This window comes from Phascolarctos cinereus, unplaced genomic scaffold, assembly GCF_003287225.1.
Source record: "Phascolarctos cinereus isolate Bilbo 61053 unplaced genomic scaffold, phaCin_HiC Scaffold_4;HRSCAF=312, whole genome shotgun sequence".
Classification (NCBI taxonomy): Eukaryota; Metazoa; Chordata; class Mammalia; order Diprotodontia; family Phascolarctidae; genus Phascolarctos; species Phascolarctos cinereus.
The window spans coordinates 118,664,199-118,684,438 of record NW_027555847.1 but is presented as its reverse complement, the minus strand read 5'-3'; the positions used below and the strand labels follow the sequence as shown (position 1 = coordinate 118,684,438).

At 38.4% G+C, this 20,240-nt stretch overlaps 1 protein-coding gene across 1 annotated transcript in view; it reads left to right on the top strand.

Annotated features, from left to right (window-relative positions):
* Window positions 1-20,240, top strand: part of UHRF2 (ubiquitin like with PHD and ring finger domains 2) — a 178,895-nt gene that overhangs the window by 76,477 nt on the left and 82,178 nt on the right. Inside the window, 1 exon segment of the mRNA XM_021006289.2 lies at window positions 18,214-18,432. Within this exon segment, the coding sequence (XP_020861948.1) occupies window positions 18,214-18,432 (219 nt within the window).

The window sequence follows — 20,240 nt, the reverse complement described above, 5'->3', positions numbered from 1 at the left end:
GAAACTTATCTAAATTTCTCAAGAAGGAAATTGGCAAATATGCTTTATAGTTCTTTTCATGTCTGTTTAATTTTCAATTAGTGCAATTTTTTTAGGAGTGATTATTTTTACCATGGCTTTGATTAAAAAAAAAACTTTAAAAGAGGAATAGCAGTAATGCTACCAGTACCGTTAACATGATTAAATCTTTTGTAAGGTTAATCTTAAGGGGAAATTGTCTCTATCAATAACGGCTGAACATTTTGTATTCCATTTCCATGAAGTGGAGATGATCAATTTATATTAATTTCTTTAAGCTAGTTTTGGGAAACTTTGTATTCTTTGCTATTAGGCAGACATACTTATCCTTAATGAGTGCTTAATCTCTAGACTACTATCTTTTTTGAAATTGTCCTCCTTAGGGGCAGCTACATGTCCGAGTGGATAGAGCACCAGCCCTGGAGTCAGGAGGACCTGAGTTCAAATGTGTCCTCAGACACTAACTGTGTAACCCTGGGCAAGTCACTTAACCCCACTGCCTAGCAAAAAAAAAAAAAGAAAGAAAAAGAAAGAAATTGTTCTCCTTTGACTTTAACATTGCAATATCTTCATACTTAGACCTTTTCAGCTTTTCTTTGTTTTTTTATTGGCTTCTCCTTTTCCCTTCATCTTAATGAGGGTGTTTCCTAAGGTTGCATTGCCTCTCAGCCTCCTCCTTTACTGTTCTCTAGATGACCTCATCCATTCTTAGGTCTTTATCATTTCAGTGGAGGATTGGCTCAGTTTTGAGCCTGTTCTTCTAGCTTTGTTTTGTTTTGTTTTGTCTCAGTCCAGTCTCTAATCTCCAAATAGCTACTGTGTAGCTCTACATAACTATTGTACCATTATAACAAACTCATCCTATATGAAATTTGACTCATATAATACCTCAAATCAGCCTTTCCTCTTCTCTGGTAATTTTTGCCTTTATTCTTCCAGGCACTAATCCTCAGAATTGTTTGATTTCCTTTTTGCTTAAGGTACTCATTTGGACAAAACAGTATTTTAAGATTAATCTGGAGGATAAATATGATAGTGATTGAAGGGGAGAATACCAATTATAAGGCTATTTGGAATAGATTCTTATTAACTCTGTTAATTCTGTAAGAATAGGCCTTCATTGGCCTCACCTTCACTTTCTTCCTCAGTCCTGTGGACTAATGCCAAGTCTTTTTTTGATCCTTCAGTGTTTTCCTTTTGGTCAAATAAAGATAAAACTCCTTAGCATGGTATTAGAGGTCCTTAATGATCTGGCACCAATATGTATATTTCTGTCATGAGCGGGGAAGGGAGAATGCTAATCTGTGTGAGGATAAAGAGTAGAAGGATGTGACATAGACACAGTAGGTAAGAAAGCAAGAACTCTAAGTAAATTAGGAGCTTTGTAATAGCTAGAAGAATCTTACCATAGAGCATAGAACTAGATGCTCTGAGGATTAAACTGTCTCATATACTTCAAGGGATGATCATGTGAATTCTATAGTTGCCACCAGGAGAGAAGCCATTCAGAAATGACTAGAGGAATAGGAAATAAGTAGTAGTGGTTAATGACTTTGTGCTGAGGGGTGTGAAGGCATTCATGTCTTGACCTGATAAAAAGTAGAGAGAGAAACTGTTTTCTAAGAAAATGTGGTAGTATACACTGTCTTCTCATCGAAGTATGGAAGAAAGCTAAATTTGGAGCTGAAAGAATTGGCTTCAAATCCCAGTTATGTGAGTTACTATGTAAAGAACCAAACCTTTTCATTTCTTTAGGCCTCAGTTTTCTTAGATATAAAATAAAGGAGTTGGATGAGGTAACCTTTATGCACCATCTAGCTCAAGGACTTTGATTCAGTAATGCAACAGAAAATAACCCATTAGACAAATATTTTTTGAGGGTATCACCATTTAATGCAGTGATAAATATGTATCATTATAACCACACATCTGTGAGAGCTTACATTACTATGTTGGACTTAAAATTTTCTAATTCTTTTTTTTTGGGGGGGGAGGCTAGGCAATGGGGTTAAGTGACTTGCCCAAGGTCACACAGCTAGTTAAGTGTTATGTGTCTGAGGCCGGATTTGAATTCAGGTCCTCTTGAATTCAGGGCCGGTGCTGTATCCACTGCACCACCTAGCTGCCCCCTTTTTTCTTTCTTTCTTTTTAAATTTTCTAATTCTCAAGAAAATTTGATCAAAAATAACTATAGACATGTCATAGGTTAATCACAGAATCTTGATGAATTTTTGTTTAATATTGAACAGATCCTTAAGGATTTCTACTTTGTTGCTGTAATTGGAGTGACTGTATGAACAGATGACTTCAGTTACTTCCTGGTATGTGTAAGATACTTGGGAAAGTACAAAAAAGTTTAGAATAGGGCTCTTTTTTCCAAGGTTTAACAGTTTGTATGTGAATATAACAATCAATTAGCAAACATTTATTAAGTGCTTTTTATGTGCCAGGGACAGTGTAGAAATATTGTTAGAGGCTGAACTCTCAGATGTTACTTAATCTGGGTTTTGAAGGATGAGGCAAATTTGAGTAACAGGAGAAAAGTGTGTTTAAAAAAAAATCCATATACATACACACACATGCATATAACATGAAAAAAGGCATAGGGGAAGCAGGGTTTGTGGAAGGAAGTAGAAGATAGATTAGATTCAGTTGTTGAGACTTTAAGTTAAGGAATTTGGCTATGGATTAATGAGGTTCCCAAAGTGGGCAATACCGCCCCTTGGGGGACGCTGGAATGATGGGGGAGGGGGGCTGTAGTAGCCTCTGGTGCAGTTGGAGAGCAATCAATTAGCAAACATTACCTTATGGGTGCTGTTGAACTAACTTGTTACAAATGAATGGAATGGTTAGGGTTGTTGTGCCAGCTTTAAAGGGTAATCACTTTATATCCGTCTTTGACATTTATTATGTTTAATGTCACTAATATTGATCCAAGAAATAGGCTTTTAATACTCAGCCAATATTATTGATCACATTTTATGTACCAGGCCCTGCACTCAACTCTGGGGATACAACTCTGGGAATATAGTCTTTGACTTCAGGGAGCTCAAAGTAGAATGGGGGGGAGAAAATAAGCAAATGACTATGTACAAACAAGTTATATACAAGATAAATTGGACATGATCCGTAGAAGGAGAGCACTATAATTAATGGAATCAGGAAAGGCTTCCTGTAGAAGGTGGCATTTTAGTTGGACTTGAAGGAAATCAAGGCTTGGAGATGAGGAAGGAAAACATTCCGGGAGGGGGGGTGGTGTGGTGGAGAGAGCCAGTGGAAATTTCTAATCTTGAAATGGAGTATTTTGTTTATGGAATAGCAAGGAAGCTAGTGTCATTGGATCACAGGATACATGGCAGAGGGGTAGGGAGGAGGGTATAAAACATAATGATACTAGAAAGGCAGGAGAGGGGTACAGTGGTGAAGGGTTTTGAACGCCAAACTGTATTTTATATTTGAACCTGGAGGTGATGGGGAGCCCCTGCACTTGATTGAATAGAGGAATAATTTAGCTTTGAATTTTCTCCTGAAGAAGATCATGTTGACCACTTAGTGAAGGATGGACTGGAGTAGGGAGAGGCTTCAGGCAGGAAGCTCGACCAGTGAGCTATTAGGAGTGAGATAAGGGCTTGTCCCAGGGTGGTGGCTGCATATCCACAAAGGCAGAATCAGTAGCCCTTAGCAACAGGTTAGGCATTAAGAATAAGGGAGTCCCGAGGAGCTGAGGATGATGTGTGGTTTGCAGGCCTGGATGATTAGAATGATAATGGTACCTTTGACAGTAACAGGGAAATTTAGAGTAGGGGAGTGGTTGGGGGATAGAGAATCATTTCAGTTTTGAACATATTGATTTTAAGATACTTCCAGTAGGATATCCAGTTGGAGATGTGAGTCTAAGATTGAGAGAGGCTGGAGCTGAATAAGTAAATTTGAGAATCATCAGATAAAAATGAGATCATTTGAAATGATGTAGATGAAAAATAAAAGGCCTAAGAGAGCTGTGTGGGACATGTTTGGTTAGGCATGACCAGGAGAAAGATCCAGCGAAGGAAACTGACAAAGGGCAGTCAAATAGGAGGACAACCAGTGTGGAAGAGTGTCATAGAAACTAAAAATAGGAACTTCAAGAAGAAAAGGATAAAGATGTCAGAGGCTTTGGAGAAGTCAAGAGGATGGGGATTGGGGGTGGGAAAAGCCATTAGATTTAGCAGTTTGAGATCAGTGACTTTGGAGAAAGCAGTTTCAGTTGTGAATGATAGTCAGAAGTTAGACTATAGAGTTAAGAGTAAAATGAGCATAAAGAAAATGGAGGCACTTGTTTGTAGATGGCCTTCTCAGTTTAGCCTCAAAAGGCAGAGAGATATAGGACAGTAGCACAAATGGCAGATCAAGTAAGTTTTTTGAGGATGGAGAAACAGGCATATTTGTAGGCAATAAGGTATTACTTAATACTAATATCATTAATACTAGTATTATTTAATACTGGTGGCAGAGAAAACAAGTGAAAAACTTTACAAATAAGTTATATGTAGGATAAATGACTGACAGAAGGAAAGTTAGTCAATATACAGTAAATAGCTAGTAGACAGAAAGAGGATGAAGATAAGTAAAACAGTGGGAATGATAGAGGAGGCAATTTGCTGGAAGAGATGAGATGGAATGGGATCACTTGTGTATTTAGAAGGGATCTCCTTGGCAGGGAGGAGGGACTCATTACGTGAGAAAACAGTGAAGGAGGAAATAGTGGCAGAAGGCAAATGGGTGATATTAGATAAGGAGGAGAGAAGAGAGATCTCTCAGCAAATAGTCTAAATATTTTTCAGTAAACAATGAGAGTTCTCAATTGAGGGTATGGGGAGAGTGGGGAACCATGACAGGTTTGAGGAAACATCTAAAAGTTTAGAAGAGCCATTGTGGTGAGTGGGATAATGAGTTAATCAGGGAGACTTGTTCAAAGGTTGCTTGCCATGACGAGGAAACAATTAAGATCGTGTAGCATAAATTTGCAGTAAACCCAGTTAGCTTGGCTTCATGACTTTGTCCACTTTCATTCAACAGCACTTAACTAGGAGAAAAGGCAACAAATGGGAGTATTCTAAGACTGGGAAAAGAATTATAGGGTCTAGAGATGGGAGGTAACAAGGAAGACAAAAGAGGTGTATGGAAACTAAAGTTAATATTCAGTTCTTCTACAACCAGCGTTTTCACTCCTCTTGGTATCTTCGGAGCGCGCGCGCGCACACACATACACACACACACACATGCCCTTGATCCCATCCTGTCCTCCCACTGTGATGTTCTATTAATTTATCCACTTGCTTCTTCCTTGCAGCCTGAAAAATATGTCCAGATCTCTCATCTTTTTTAAAAAATATTTATTTTTTAGTTTTCAACATTCACTTCCGTAAGATTGAGTTTTAATTTTTCTACCCCTCTCTGTCCTCTCCAAGATAGCATGCAAGCTGATATAGGCTGTACTTATATATTTCATATTAAACATGTTTTCACATTAATCATGATATAAAGAAGAATCAGAATTAATGGGAGGAACAACAAGAAAGAAGAAACAACAAAAGGAGAGCAAATAGTATGCTTCCATCTGCATTCAGACTCCAAAGTTTTTTTCTCTGGTTATGGATAACATTTTCTCTTTCGGAGTTGTCTTAGATCCTTGCATTGCTGAAAAGAACAAAGTCTCTTTTAAAAAAAAAATTCCTAACCCTACCATCCCCCAACAAAACCATTCTGTTCCTTTTAAAAACTAGAATCCTAGAAAAGTGGGTATCCCACACTTCCTTACCTCTTGCTCCTTGCAACCTGGCTTTTGACTTAATCACTCAAATAATTTAAACTGCTCTCTTCAGTGGTGCCCTGTCCTATCCACCCAGGACCTCCCCCCCATAGATAGTTCATAATTGCTAAATCCAGTGGCTTTTTCTCAGTTCCCATCTTAAACTCTGTAGTTTTTTACGTGCATCTTCTAGTATGCTGTCTCTTCCCTTGGTTTCTATGGTAATGATCTTTCCCAGTTCTCCATTTTCTCTTAATTGTTCCTTTGCTGGATCAGTATCCATGATCCACTTCTTAAATGTTTGCATACGTCAGGGCTCTGTCATGAACCTTCTCTTTTCTCATTTTATACATTTTTGGTGATATCATCAACTACCAAGCTAAATCTATATATATAGTTCTTAGTTCTGCCCTGAGCTCCAGTCTACTGACTGCTGGGCATATCTACTTCTAAGTTCCATCAACACCAAAACTCAACACGTCCAAAACAGAACTTATTACCTTGCGGGCGGCTAGGTGGGCCTGCCTGGAGTCAGGGAGTCCAGTCCTTAACAGTCATCCCTTCTTTGACCTCCTAATTCCACATTTATAAAATTGCCAAGTCTTGCTGATCATGCCTCCATAACATCTCATGTCTGTCCCTTTCTCTTCATTTGCGCGGCCACCACCTTAATTCAGTTCCTCATCACTTCTTACCTGAAGTATCGGAATGGCCTCTTTCTTGTTCTCCCAGTATTCAGTCTCTCTTCTCTCCAATCCATCTTCCCCCCAGCTGCAAAATAATCCTCCTGAAACACAGGTCTGACAGGGTCAATCCTCTGTTCAAGCTACAGTTGACTCTTGTCTCTAGAATAAAAAGCAATCTCCATTTAGTATTTTAAGTCCTTCATAATCTGACTCCAACCACATTTCCAAATCTATCATACATTCTATGATGTTCTAGCCAAACTGGCCTGTTACCAATTCCCCAAATGTATTTCTTATGTTCGTGTTTTTTCTAGGCTGAACCTTGTGAACTCTAACCAAGCCTCTTGGAAAAGCTTTCTTCAAGACTTGGGCCAGGTGGCACAACTCTACAAAATGTTTCTCAATTCATGTTACCATTTATACACTTTTTATTTGTCTATGTAGATGTCATATCTCCCTAAATAGAATGTGAATTCCTTGAGGGCAGGGACTATTTCATGTTGTCTTTGTATCCAGCCCTTAACGCAGTGCCTTGTTTATAGTAAGTACTTAATACTGGTTGAATTGAACTGAACTTAATTTAACAAAGCAGAAACTTCAAAACCCTCCAAAACCAATGTCTTGATGAGGTATTGTAGGGCTTCAGTGGAGGATGCTTACTAATATCAACCCCCAACCTTCCCACTTAGGGGCGGGGGGGGGGGGGGGGAGGGGCAGGGAACCGTAAACAACTCACGTTTTCTTTTGCAAGGACTTTTTTATTTGAGGGCAAGAAATACTTGATAGGGAATTTTTCAGTTTAGTTTTTATTTTTAAGTGAAAACTGTTAACCAAAGCAAATGTACACTTAAATGATTTTTTTTTGTCAGTAGAGTAAGATCTGTCTCTTCCTTAGTGGGCCCCCTGTTGAAAGGCAAAATAGTGGAGTGAAAAAAATTTGGAATCTGGAGAGACCTGGGTTAAAATCCTACCTCTAAAACTTGTTGACTGGATAAGTCATTTAACCTCTCTAAATTTCACCTGTGAAACTGGAATAATAATCCCTATAGTGATGATCGTAGAGAGCCATGAAGATAAAATAATGTATGTAGAGTGCTTTGCAAATCTTATTGCATGTTTAATTTTTCACATGTAACATGTGTATGACTTTTTATAAATATTGGAAATGGGTTTTTAATCTTCCATTGTCTTCAAATGGTGTTGGGGAGAGTATTAGAAAAACTCACATGTGGACAGAATTAATATACTTTGTATCATATCATAGGAATGCGCAAATATTTTCTGTGGCAAAGGAAAACTGGAATCTTCAGTCGTGGGCAACTGATTGCTAAGAGAGGTTTCCATAGTGATGAGAGATCACATGAGAATTTTTATGTTCTAGTATTAATATTTAAACTTAGAAACAAAGTCATTAGTTCACTTTAGCAATGAAAAGGTTTTTTGTACATTTTAGATTGTCTTGTGGAGTGTTAGTGTAAACAGAAAAAATCTCTAAATTGACGTGATTTCTTAGTATATTAATCTAACTTAGATATTGTAAAATGGTATTATAAATTGTGGCTTATTGTCTGTAAGTATAAAAATTCCTTTTTCATTTCATCTCCTTTTGTTACCGAAAGTGCTTGTGGAGAACATATACAGTAAATAGTTTCAGTAGGCCCATTAATTCAAGGGGGTTATTAATCCCCTTCTGCACCAATGAGTATCCATCATAACCCATACATGTGCTCTTGTCTTGGAAGTTTCTTGTCCATTCAGTCCATGATGTAGTGGTATGGTAGGGGCATGGGTTCCTGTTTTTAATATTTCATGGATACCCAGGCAGCACTTACATAGTTTCTGTTAGACCACATTCTGGCTATAAGAATAGCTCGCCTTGTTCAGATGTGTAAGTCCTGGATCTCTTTTATTCTATTCTGTGGTCTTGTGATTGTTGGTCATATTTCCATTGCCCTTTGTGTTACTTGCAATTCTGACTCATCTGAGGTCATGACATTCCATGATTATCATCCTCATGCTAAACATATCAGTAGGACAATATTGATTTTTTAAAAATTGACTTATATCAGTTAAGCAGCATGGAAAAACTTTAAAAAAAAAAAAGACAAAACAAAGCAAATACCTGGCTACTCTCTTTTGAATTTTGAATCATAGAATGCTCTGGAGCATTCTTGACTCTTATGCAGTGAGCACATCAACTGAAAGCAGGAACATCTATAAGATATTTTTGTCAACAGGGAATTCCTTTTTTATTTGGACTTCATATAGCACACAAATGTGAGTATTAATATACCTCTCATCCCAGTGTGTCAGATGCTCTACTCTTTTATGGTTTTGGCACCCTCTTCCAATCTAGTCTCATGCTAACAGGTCCAAGTCCCCAGAGACAGACCACCACCACAGGACTATATTCAAACTCTCTACTTATTGCTTTTTTGTGTGTAGTTTTAGTTACCATCCTTTCAGATATCATAGTATTTAGAGCTGGAAAGAAGCCCCACTGTTGTTTTTCATATGAGAAAACTGAGATTCAGAGCGCTAAAGGGATTTGCACAAATACAGGTAGTAAATAGAAGAACTTGATGAGCTGAATTTTTTCCTGGAAAGTTATGAAGTAGGCTGGAGAGCAGTCGAGGAAGGGTGGACTCTCTCTGGTCAAACACATCTCTACAACTCTAAGTACTTTATACAGGGCTAGCTTTACAAGTGGGTAATCACCTAACAATCTTAACTGGAGCAACCAGGTGACACAATGGGTAGAGTGCCAGGTCTGAAGTCAGGAAGGCTCATCTTCTTGAATTCAAATCTGTCCTCTGACACTATGTGACCCTGGGCAAGTCATTTAACCCTGTTTGCCTCAGGTTTCCTCATCTGTAAAATGAGCTAGAGAATGAAATGGCAAAATACTCCAGTATCTTTGCCAGGAAAACCCCAAATGGAGTCATGAAGAGTCAGACATGAATGAAAAATGTCTCAACAGTGGCATAGCCATACCTTAGCTCTACCACACGTTACTCTGTTACCATGTCCTTCAGATCTTAACAGGGATATCCTGGTCATGAAGCTTTTAAAAATGCCTTCTTTATCAGCTAATACATTACACCTCTGGACACCTGGAGTCAAAGAGAATAGTAGCAGAGTAGAGACAAAAAAAACTTGAAAACTTCATAATTTTGTCTAGTAATAACCCTGAACTTAGTCATCAAATATTTATTTAACTTTTTATGTGCCAGGCACTGTGCTAAGTGTTGGGTATACAAAGAAAGGCAAAAACATGGTCCCTGCCCTCAATGAGCTCATGTTTTAACGGAGGAGACAGCAGTAATAACTATGTAAGGTCAGTCAATCATTAATTGCTTACTGTGTGTCAGCTCTATGTTAAGCACCAGGGAAATCATGAAAAAAAAAATCTCTTCTCCCATGGGGTGTCCATTCTAATGGAGGAGATGACATGTAATTATGTAAATACATTTGAGATATATGCAGAGTATATAAAAGGAATCTGAAAGGAAGGTATTGGCTGAAAGAGTGGGAAAAAGGCCTGGTCATATGAGATTTGAGCTGATTCTTGAAGCCAGCTCGAGGGCACAGAAATGGAAGGTGATTTTTTTTTTTTCTTTCTGGTGAGGCACTCGGGGTCAAGTGACTTGCCAGGTTCACACAGATAATAAAGTGATACGTTATTTTAAAGGAACTAAAGGTGGACCAGCATAGCTAGACCGTGGAGTGCGTGGAAGGGGTATAGTATAAGAAGGCCAGAAAGGTTTTAACTAGCTTTCAATGTTATTTAAAGGCATTGTAAATATAGGCTCCCAGAAATAATAGAAGGTCCTTGGAGCCCCCTGGAAAAAGAAAGAGGGAAACATTAACCAGGCCTGAGTCGAGTGGAGGATGGATTGGACTGGGGAGATACTTGAAGCAGGGAGACCAGTTGGAAGGTTTTTGGAATGGTCCAAGTGAATGCTGATGAGGGCCTGAGTTAGGGCTGTGTCTGTGTGAATGGAGACAAGGGAATGTATGTGAGAAATGAGAAGATGGAAATGATCAAACATGGTGATGGGTCATGTGGAGCTAGTGAGAGTGAGGAATTGAGAATGATACTGATATTTCTGGCCTTGGAGGGTGGTGATGCCCCCAACAGTAATAGGGAGATTCAGAAATGGGAAGGAGGAGAGAATTGTATTTTGCACATGTTTACTTGGAGATATCCAGAAGGCAGTTGGAGATTAGTGACTGGCTCAGCAAAGAGAGTAGGATTGGATATACAAATCTGAGAGTCATCTGAATAGTGATAATTAAACCCATGGGAGCTGAAGAGATCAAAAAGTGAGAGACTCTGTAGTGAAAAGAGAAGGGGCCCCAGGAAAGAACCACAGGGATGCCTATAGTTCAGAGGCATGATGGCATGGATGAAGAACCAGAAAAGAAAACTGAGTATCAGTCAGATAAGAAGACAGTGAGGACAGAGCAGTGTCACAGAAACCTAGAGAAGAGATAGTATCCAGAAGAAGGTAATTCACAATTGTTAAATGCTGCAGAGAGGTCATGGAGGATCAGAATTGAGAAAAGGCCATCAGATTTTGACAAGCTCTTCTTAGTGCCATCTTGTTGATTTCCATTGTGCCATGAGAGCCAGGTGGAGGAAGATGAATGCATAGGCTGAAATGTAAGAGAAAGATAAGGCAGAAGTCCAAGTAACCAGACAGTGCTGATCACAGAGGCCACAGGAGCAGAGATAGAATGACCCTTGGTGAAATTCTTAGGAAGGCAGAAACCGTCAGGAAGCATCACCCATCCTATGAAGGACTACAATAGCTCTACCAGCTGATAAAGGACTCTTACTACAGTTTGACACCTCCCTGACAAAAGGACATGCCATCATTTAATGCATATTCTGCCTCCATGCCTCTTGACTTTGTGCCATGGGACTTTTGTCATTCTGGACTGATTATTTTCTTTGTGGTTAAGTGTAGCAAACCTGTATAATAAATCCTCACTACTTGCTTGTGGGGTGGGGGGGGGGGAAGACTTGACAATTAAGAGAGCTCTGGTAACTTTAGAGAGGTCAAGTTCAGTTTGACATAAGATATATACAATGTAAATGGAAAGTAATAGAGGAAGGGGACAGGTGGCGGCGTTGAGGTGAGAAAGGCCTTCTGTAGAAGGTGGGATTTGAGCCAAGTCTCGAAGGAATCCAGTGAAGTTAGTAGACAGAAACAAGGAAGGAAGGTATTCTGAGCATATTGTATAGCCAGTGCACATGCATGAAATTGGGAGATAACATTTCATTTGTGAGAAGTAAGTAAGCCAATGACTACTATTGGAAGTAAAATATATAAGAAGACAGAAGAGGTTGGAAGGTGACTGGTTATGAAGGAGTTTAAATACCAAGTAAAGGATTTGATATTTTATATTGGAGCTAATAGGGAGCCATTAGAGTTGACAGAATAGATCATTTAGATCGGTGACCCTAGTCGGACTTCTTTAGGAAGATCATTTTGGCACCCAAGAAGAAGATGGATCAGAGTAGGTAGAGACTTGAGACAGGGATTAGTTAGACTCTTGTAGTAGTCTGGGCAAAAGACAGTGAGGGATAGAACTTCTGAGAGCCTACAAACAACCACAAAATAGACCCCCAGAACAAATCCTAGAACAGCAGAAGCAGCGAAAAGACTGGGTGAAACCATCTTTTGGCCAAAGAAAATTGAAGGATCAGCAAGAAAGATCCCTCTCACTGGGATGAAAGGGGAGTGCAGTCCAGCATGGGAAGCATCCCAGCAAGCCCTACCTCAGTAAACCAGCAAAGGAGACCCTGAGCCCCAGTTTGGTAGAGCAGGCAGATGCAACACCAGGACCCCTAACCTGCCTTAGTATAGCCAGGCAAACTGGCAGATTCCAGCTCTGAGAGCCACCTTTCAGTGTAGCCCCAGGCAAACAGGTACCTCAAGTGACCAGACCTCCTTGTGCATCAGCATAGACCCAAGCAAACACCCCCCCCTAACTCTACAAATGTGGTTTTTGTTTTTTGGGGTGGTTTTTTTGTGCTTTGTTTTTTGTTCTTGTTTTTATTTGGGGGGGAGGGGGGCTAAGCAAACAGGCAGATGCCATGGCTAGCACAACTGCTTCAGTGTAGCCCCAGGCAAAGAGGCAGCCTTCAGAAATCAGACCACCACATCCCTCAGGGTAGACATGGAGAAACACATACCCCCACTGGGCCTTGGCACATTCCAGACACCACCACTAGGACCCCAGCTCAGCACCAGGTAAGTTGCCAGACCCCCTATGTCATCTAGTAGTGCAAACCAACTCCCAGCCCACACCCTCAGCACAGCACCAGGTAAACAGCCAGGGCCTGCAGCCACTAGCACAAGAAGCCCCTGCCACCTTGAGAGCAGAACTCAAATTTGAAAGAAAGGAAAAAGGCCAAAAGAAAACAATAACAAAAAAAGAATCTGACCATAGAAGGTTATTATGGTTAGAGAAGGCCAAGATAAAAACTCGGAAGAGGACAATGTCAGGATACCAGTGGGTAAAACTTCAAAGAGAAACAGGAAATAGTCTCAAGCCCAGAAAGATCTCATGGAGAAGCTCAAAAAGGAGCTTAAAAATCAGATAAGAGAGATAGAAGAAAAATTGGGAAAAGAAATGAGAACGATACAAGAGAATTCTGGAAAAAAGACTCAACAGTCTAGAAAACTACTTTAAAAAGTAGAATTGGCCAAATGGAAGAAGTACAAAACCTAATTGAGGAAAATAATACCTCAGAAGTTGGAATTGGACAAGTGGAAGCTAATGACTCTGGCATCAAGAATCAATCAAACAAAATCAAAAGAATGGAAAAATGGGGGAAAAAAAATACAAAATACCTCATGGGAAAAACAACTGACCTGGAAAATAGATCCTGGAGAGACAATATCAGAATCATTGGACTACTTGAAACCCTTAATCAAAAGGAGGACCTAGACATCATCTTTCAAGAATTTATCAAGGAAAACTGCCTTGATGTCCTGGAACGATAGGGCAAAATGGACATTGAAAGAATCCAGTGATACCTTGGGAAAGATCACAAAACAAAAACCCCAAGGAACATAATGGCCAAATTTCAGAACTATCAGGTCAAGGGAAAAGTACTATATGTGGCCAGAAAGAAACAATTCAAACATTGGGGAATCGGGATCATACAGGACCTGGCAGCTTGCAGCATTAAAGGATCATAGGTCACGGCACATGATAGTCCGGAGGGCAAAGGATCTAGGACTATAATCAAGAATTACTTACCTGGCAAAATTACCTATAAGATGTTGAGGGGAGAAATGATCATTCAATGAAATAGGATTTCAAGCCTTCATAAGGACAAGGCTAGAACTAAACCAAAAATTTGACCTGCCATGTCAAGACCTAAGAAGAGTATAAAGAGGTAAAAAAGGAAAAGAAAACATAAGGGATTCAATAGAGCTAAACTGTTTACATCCTTATATGGGAAGGTGATAACTAAAAAATACTTGTTCTTAAACGTATCACTAATAGTACAGATAGAAGGAATATACATACATGGGGTATGTGGGTTTAAGGTGAATTTGAGGGAATGACATAAAAATTAAGGGATGAGAAAGAGGAGTACAAAGGGGGAAGAAGGAAGGGAGGGGTAGAATGGGGCAAATTATGTTATAAGAAGAGGCAATAAAGACCTTTTACAGTGGAGGGAAGATAAGAGGATGAGTGGGCTTCGTTTGAACCTTATACTCATTAGTGTTGTCTCAAAGAGGGAATGATATACGCAATCAGTTGAACATAGTCTGTCTTACTCAGTAGATTAAGAATAAGTAAAGGGAGTGGGGACTGACAGAAGAGAGGGCAGATCAGGGGAGGTGGTAGATAGAAGCAAAACACTGGTGAGGTGGGAAAGGGTGAAAGGAGAGGACAAATAGGGAAGAATAGGATGGAGGGGTGATACGTGAGTAGTAATCGTAACTGACTGGGATAAAGTCTCCCATAAAACAGAAGCCAGAGCAAATAAAAAACCAGAATCCTACAATTATGTTGCTTACAAGAAACATACTTGAATCAGAGAGACACACAGAGTAAAAGTAATGGGCTTGAGCAGAATCTCTTATGCTTCAGTTGAAGTAAAAAAAAAAAGCTGGGGTAGCAATCCTGGTCTTGGATAAAGTAAAAGCAAACATAGACCTAATTAAAAGAGATGAGAAAGGAAACTAAGTCTTGCTATAAAAGGCACCACAGACAATGAAACAGTCAAATTAGAAGAGCAAGGAATACCCTACCATCAAATCTATGAGGAGGGGAAGAATTCATAACCAAATATAGGGATCATTAAGAAATATAGAATAAATAATTTTGATCATATTAAATTGAAAAGCCTTTGTACAAACAAAACCAGGGCAACCAAAATTAGAAGGAAAGCAGAAAACTAGGAAACAATCTTTACAGCAAGTGTGTCTGATTTAAGATTTCATTTCTCAAATATATAGAAAACTGAATCAAATTCATGATAATACAAGCCATTCACCAATTGATAAACGGTAAAAGGTTATTAACAGGCAGTTTTTAGAAGAAGAAATTAGAGCTATCTATAGGCATATGAAGAATCTCTTAATCACTTGATTAGAGAAATACAAATTAAAACAATTTCTGAAATACCACCTCACACTAATCAGATTTGGCTAATATGAGAAAAAAGGAAAATGACAGATATTGGAGAGAATGTGGGAAAAATGGGACGCTAATGCTCTGTAGGTGGAGGTGTGAGCTGATACAACCACTCTGGAGACCAATTTGGAATTATGCCCAAAAGGCAACCAAACTCTGTATACCCTTTGGCCCAGCAATATCACTATTAGGTCAGTATCTCAAAGAGATCATAAAAGGGGGAAAGGACTTAACATGCGCAAAAAATATTTATAGCAGCCCTTTTTGTGGTGTCAAAATATTGGAAATTGAAGGGATGCTCATCGATTATTGGGGAATGGCTGAACAAGCTGTGGTATGTGAATGTAACAGAATACTATTGTGCAATAAGAAATGATGAACAGAAAAAAACTGGGAAGATATGTAAGAACTAATGCAAAGTGAAATGAGCAGAACCAGGAAAACATTGTACCACAGCATCAGCAACATTGTGTGATGATCTACTATGAATGAGTTGGCTCTTCTCAGCAACACAATGATCTAAGACAAGTACAAAGGACTTATGAAGGAAAATACTGGCCACAGCCTGATAAAGAACTGATGGACTCAGAATGCAGATCAGAGTATTTTTTCCCCCACTTTATTCATTCTCATGGTTTTATTTCCTTTTGATCTGCTTTTTCTTCCACAAGTGATGATTAGATAGCACATGTATAAACTATATCAAACTGCTTACCATTTTCAGGAGAGGAGAAGAAAGGAGGGAGAAAAAATTGGAACTCAAAATCTTGTAAAAATGAATTCTAAAAATTTTATTGATATGTAATTGGAGGAAAATATTACTTAAATTTTAAAAAATAGGAAAGATAGACATACCACCAAGAAAAAAAGGCAATGAGGTCCTGTACTTGGGTAGTATCTATATGAGTGGAGAGAATTTTAGAGATGCTGTGAAGGTAAAAATGACAAGATCTGACAACAGATTGGATATGTGGATTGAGTGCAAAAGGCATAAGTGAACTATGCTACCTAGTTATCATCTGGCTTGTGCTAGGGTGCCAACCCATATTTGTATGAATTAATGAACAAATAAAGTATTAAGTGCTTACTATGTTTAAAATACTGTTCTAAGAGCAACTGGTAAAATAGTCTCTTTTCCCAAAAAGCTCACACTCTAATCTGGGGAAGACAGCATGTGGAAGGTTTAGGCTGCAAATTGGGTGAAAAGGTCTTATGGTACTTAGAGCTCAGTTGCAAAGCATATGGTAAGGCTGCTTCTTAAATTTTATTTTCACTGATGAAAGCCTGGCAATTTCTTATGCTAAAACCTTTTGGTAGTGCCTCAGGTTTTAATGACAGATCTCTGCAAGGAATGTTTCCCATGATGATGGCTGTGTTAGCTTGGCTGGAAATGTTGTTATTCCAAAGGTTTTGAATTCAGAGTTCTGGCCAGTCTCCATTAGGGTCTCAGGAGATGATGAGCAAGGTGGTATTTTGACTAATCTGGCACATGCTGCCTCTTGTTTGACCCCCAAAATGCCCCACTGCTTCAGCTAAACTAGTTTGCCTGCACTGTGTGGCAGTTGGAAAGGGTTACTGACTCCTTCTACAAAGGAGGTGCAGACTGGTGATCTGGGGAGTCCTGCCACTCCTAAGACTCTTGTGTCGATTTGCCTGTTGGTGGCAGTTGGTTATTGGTTGTTGGTAGCGATTAATGAAGGTGTACCCCTTTTCCATAGTAATTTCTGACCTCAGTAATGACTGTGAGGGCTGAAGGCAGGTCTGGTTATTCCCAAAGCTTCTCAGTTCAGGAAACTAGCAAAAATTTCATCCCATCTCCCTTTCAGGATACCCAGATATATAAATATTGATATAGGACACTAGTGTAATATATCTAAATGGGTCAGACTTTTGCCTTGCAAAGTTTCCTTTGATCGTCACTCAGTTTTGAAAAGAAAGGAGATGTATAGCCAGAATTTGTAGCGGCCTGTGGGATATTGATCTCAGGCAGAGAAGTGTAGAGAAGAATGCACTAGTTTGATTCAGAGAGCTTATAGGGCTTTGTTTTTTGTGATGTCTGTCTTATGGAGTAAGCTGTCCCTGTAGCTGGGACAAAAGCTGAAACTTTGTTATTCCTTGTCAAAAATGACAGACTCTCGGGCTCCTGTTTTTATTGATCCTTGGCAACTGGAGTAATGGCAAGTTGTTCACTAGTGGGTTAAAATGCAAACAAGTGGGATCTAGCGTCTAGCTTGCCTAGACATATCAGACTTGGATCTTTTTTTTTCTTTTAAATTTTGGAAGCAATAGAGGTTAAGTGACTTGCCCACACAGCTAGGTAGTAAGTGTTTGAGGTCAGCTTTGAACTCGCCTCCTCCTGACTCTAAGGTTGGTGCTCTATCCACTGCGCCACCTAGCTACCCCAGTCTCCTTTTCTCAAAGAACTTAAATCTTAAGGATTAAAATCCTACTACTCAAAATAGTAGACTACTTCCTAGTTAACTGTGTAAGTAAGCATTTTTATTCAGTGGTTCACATTTTAGTATAAGTAAGCAGGAAGAGCTCTGATTTTGTAATATGACTAAGGCAAGAAGTGATGACTTTCACAATCAAGAAAGTCCCTTCTAAATGTGCAGATAAGATGTAATTTAAAATTAAAAAATGAAGATGTTAATGACTTAGTTTTAGAAATTATTTTCTAATTGTCAATTATCTTATTGGAAAAATGCATTATTATCATATTCCTTTTTAGTCATTAAAACATGGGGAGGTTGATTATGAAAAAATTTGCTTCTATGTGCCTAAAGAAATTGTAAACTTAATTTCAAAGAAGGAAAGTAGGAGAGCTTGATATAATGAGGGTCTTAACCTTGAAATTACCGTGTTTTGATTCAGTTGAAGAATCATAGAATTTATTTTATCCCTCATTTAATTGTGCCTAACTCTAATGATACAATTAGAAACTGTATTTTTCTGCATAAGTAATTGTGTTATGTATTTTGTATTTTGTTTCAAAAATGTCTTGTATGGAGATGCTGTAGATGTACTTACCATAATTTTTTTGTGTCCTAGCTATCCAGAAAATGGTATTACACTAATGCCTCCCCAAGATGTTCGACCACGAGCGAGAAAAATCTTGAAGTGGAATGAACTAAATGTAGGGGATATAGTGATGGTGAACTACAATGTAGAAAATCCCGAAGAAAGAGGATTCTGGTATGATGCAGAGATTACCACATTGAAGGAAATTTCGAGGACTAAAAAAGAAGTTCGTGCAAAAATCATACGAAGGTAAGATTTACTTTGCATTGTACCTACAGAATCAATCCAGGCATGTATTTAAGTACTGAACTCTCAAAATAGCATACTGTGACATTTTGACCAAATGTCATCTTATTGGAATTTCAATTGAAATTGTCATCAATTGGAATTTCTTGTTCATGAAGGGTAGTCAGCAGTCTTTTTCAAAAAATTTTAAACTTTCCTACAGATTTTCAGTGTCAAACTAATTTTTAAACTCAAATTAAGAATCGTATTTGTGTTAGGAATGATGACTAAGCTTTTTTTGGCCAGAAATGAAATTAAGACTTTGTGTTTTGGTGTGGTAAAGGAATGGTGATTGCCAGCAGCATTGACATTTGAGTTACCAAGGTTTTATTTGATATGTTAAGAGAAAATATCTGGTAGTTAATTTTGTGAGAATAGAACAAAAAGGATTTCTCCCCTTAGCCCATTTTTTTCCAGCTTCACAAAACTAAGAGCCATTGTTTCATAGGTTGCCTTAACAAAAAAAAAATTTATTGCTTAGTCCAACCTACTGTTGTTGAGTTTCTCCATACTTGGCTGGGCTTGTTCTTACACACATTCTGTTGCCAGGAAAACATTTGAAGTGTTTCTGGCCTGATAGACTGTGCCAGGTCTGATGTTATATTGGCCTAGCCTGCAAGAAACTCTCACTTCTGCAGAGACAGCAAAAGAATGGCAGGAAAGGGGGCATAGAGGAAGAAGAATTGTATGGTTTTGTGAGCATCTAAACATCAGTTTTACTGCTGGCAATCTGAATGTGTAATCGTTTTCCAGTGTCTAATGAGTCATTTTCAAGGAACTGAACTATATTAACATTGTCATTTTCACTATAACCAAAAGTATAACATATAGGACGTTTGCCACTAAATGAAAGAATGAGGCTTTCCTTTGAGCAAAACATAATTAGGAAGTGGAGGAGTTATTTTTTTCCTATTCTTAAAGGCAATAAGAAACATAATTTCATATCTCAGTATTCATGATGAGTATAAGTAAAAATAATACCATGAAGAAATACATTTTGTGTCTGCATCTATTGCAGAAGATGAGAAGATAAATTCTATAAAGAATTTGATAAGATTCTCTAAACTATATTAAACTTTACAGAAATGGTTTAGGGGAGAATGGCAAAAACAATTTTTTTTGTAAATATAGTTCAGGATAAAGAAGTGAGAAAGTTAAAGGCTTTTAGACTACGTAGAATCCTGACATTATGTATTATTAATTCCCTCAAGAAAAGAGCTGGAATTTTCCAGACAGTACAAGCACAGAATTTCACAAAAGTAAAAAAACCGAATTGACCATATCTTAACAAATAGAAAGAGAGACACAGCTATGGTAATGAAACCTAGGTTCATTTGTCTCTGATGTGTAATGACTCTGTAATCTTGAAGAAGTCATTTAACTTTTGGTACTCTAGGCAACTCCCTAGGATCACAGGTTACAAAGAGAATATGCCAACATGCATTGGTAAAAGAAGTTTGCACACTCCTGACTTGAAGTTCTCTATATCAGTAAAATCACAGGTCCATTCTCTATCCCTATCCCTAACAAACAGGAAATTACTGATTACTGATGTGGGAGTCATTTCTGAATCAGATGTCTTAAGTAATCAGACCATTGATTTGCTAGAAAAATACCTTATTTAGAAGATGAAAATGACAATGCATAGCTTGAGTTAAAACAGTACCAGTCTGACCTATTTAAATAAATTGACTGAAAAAATGGGAAATGAATATACAGACATTAGCATGGACTGTTACCATTTCACAGTCTCTCATTATATATAATAAATA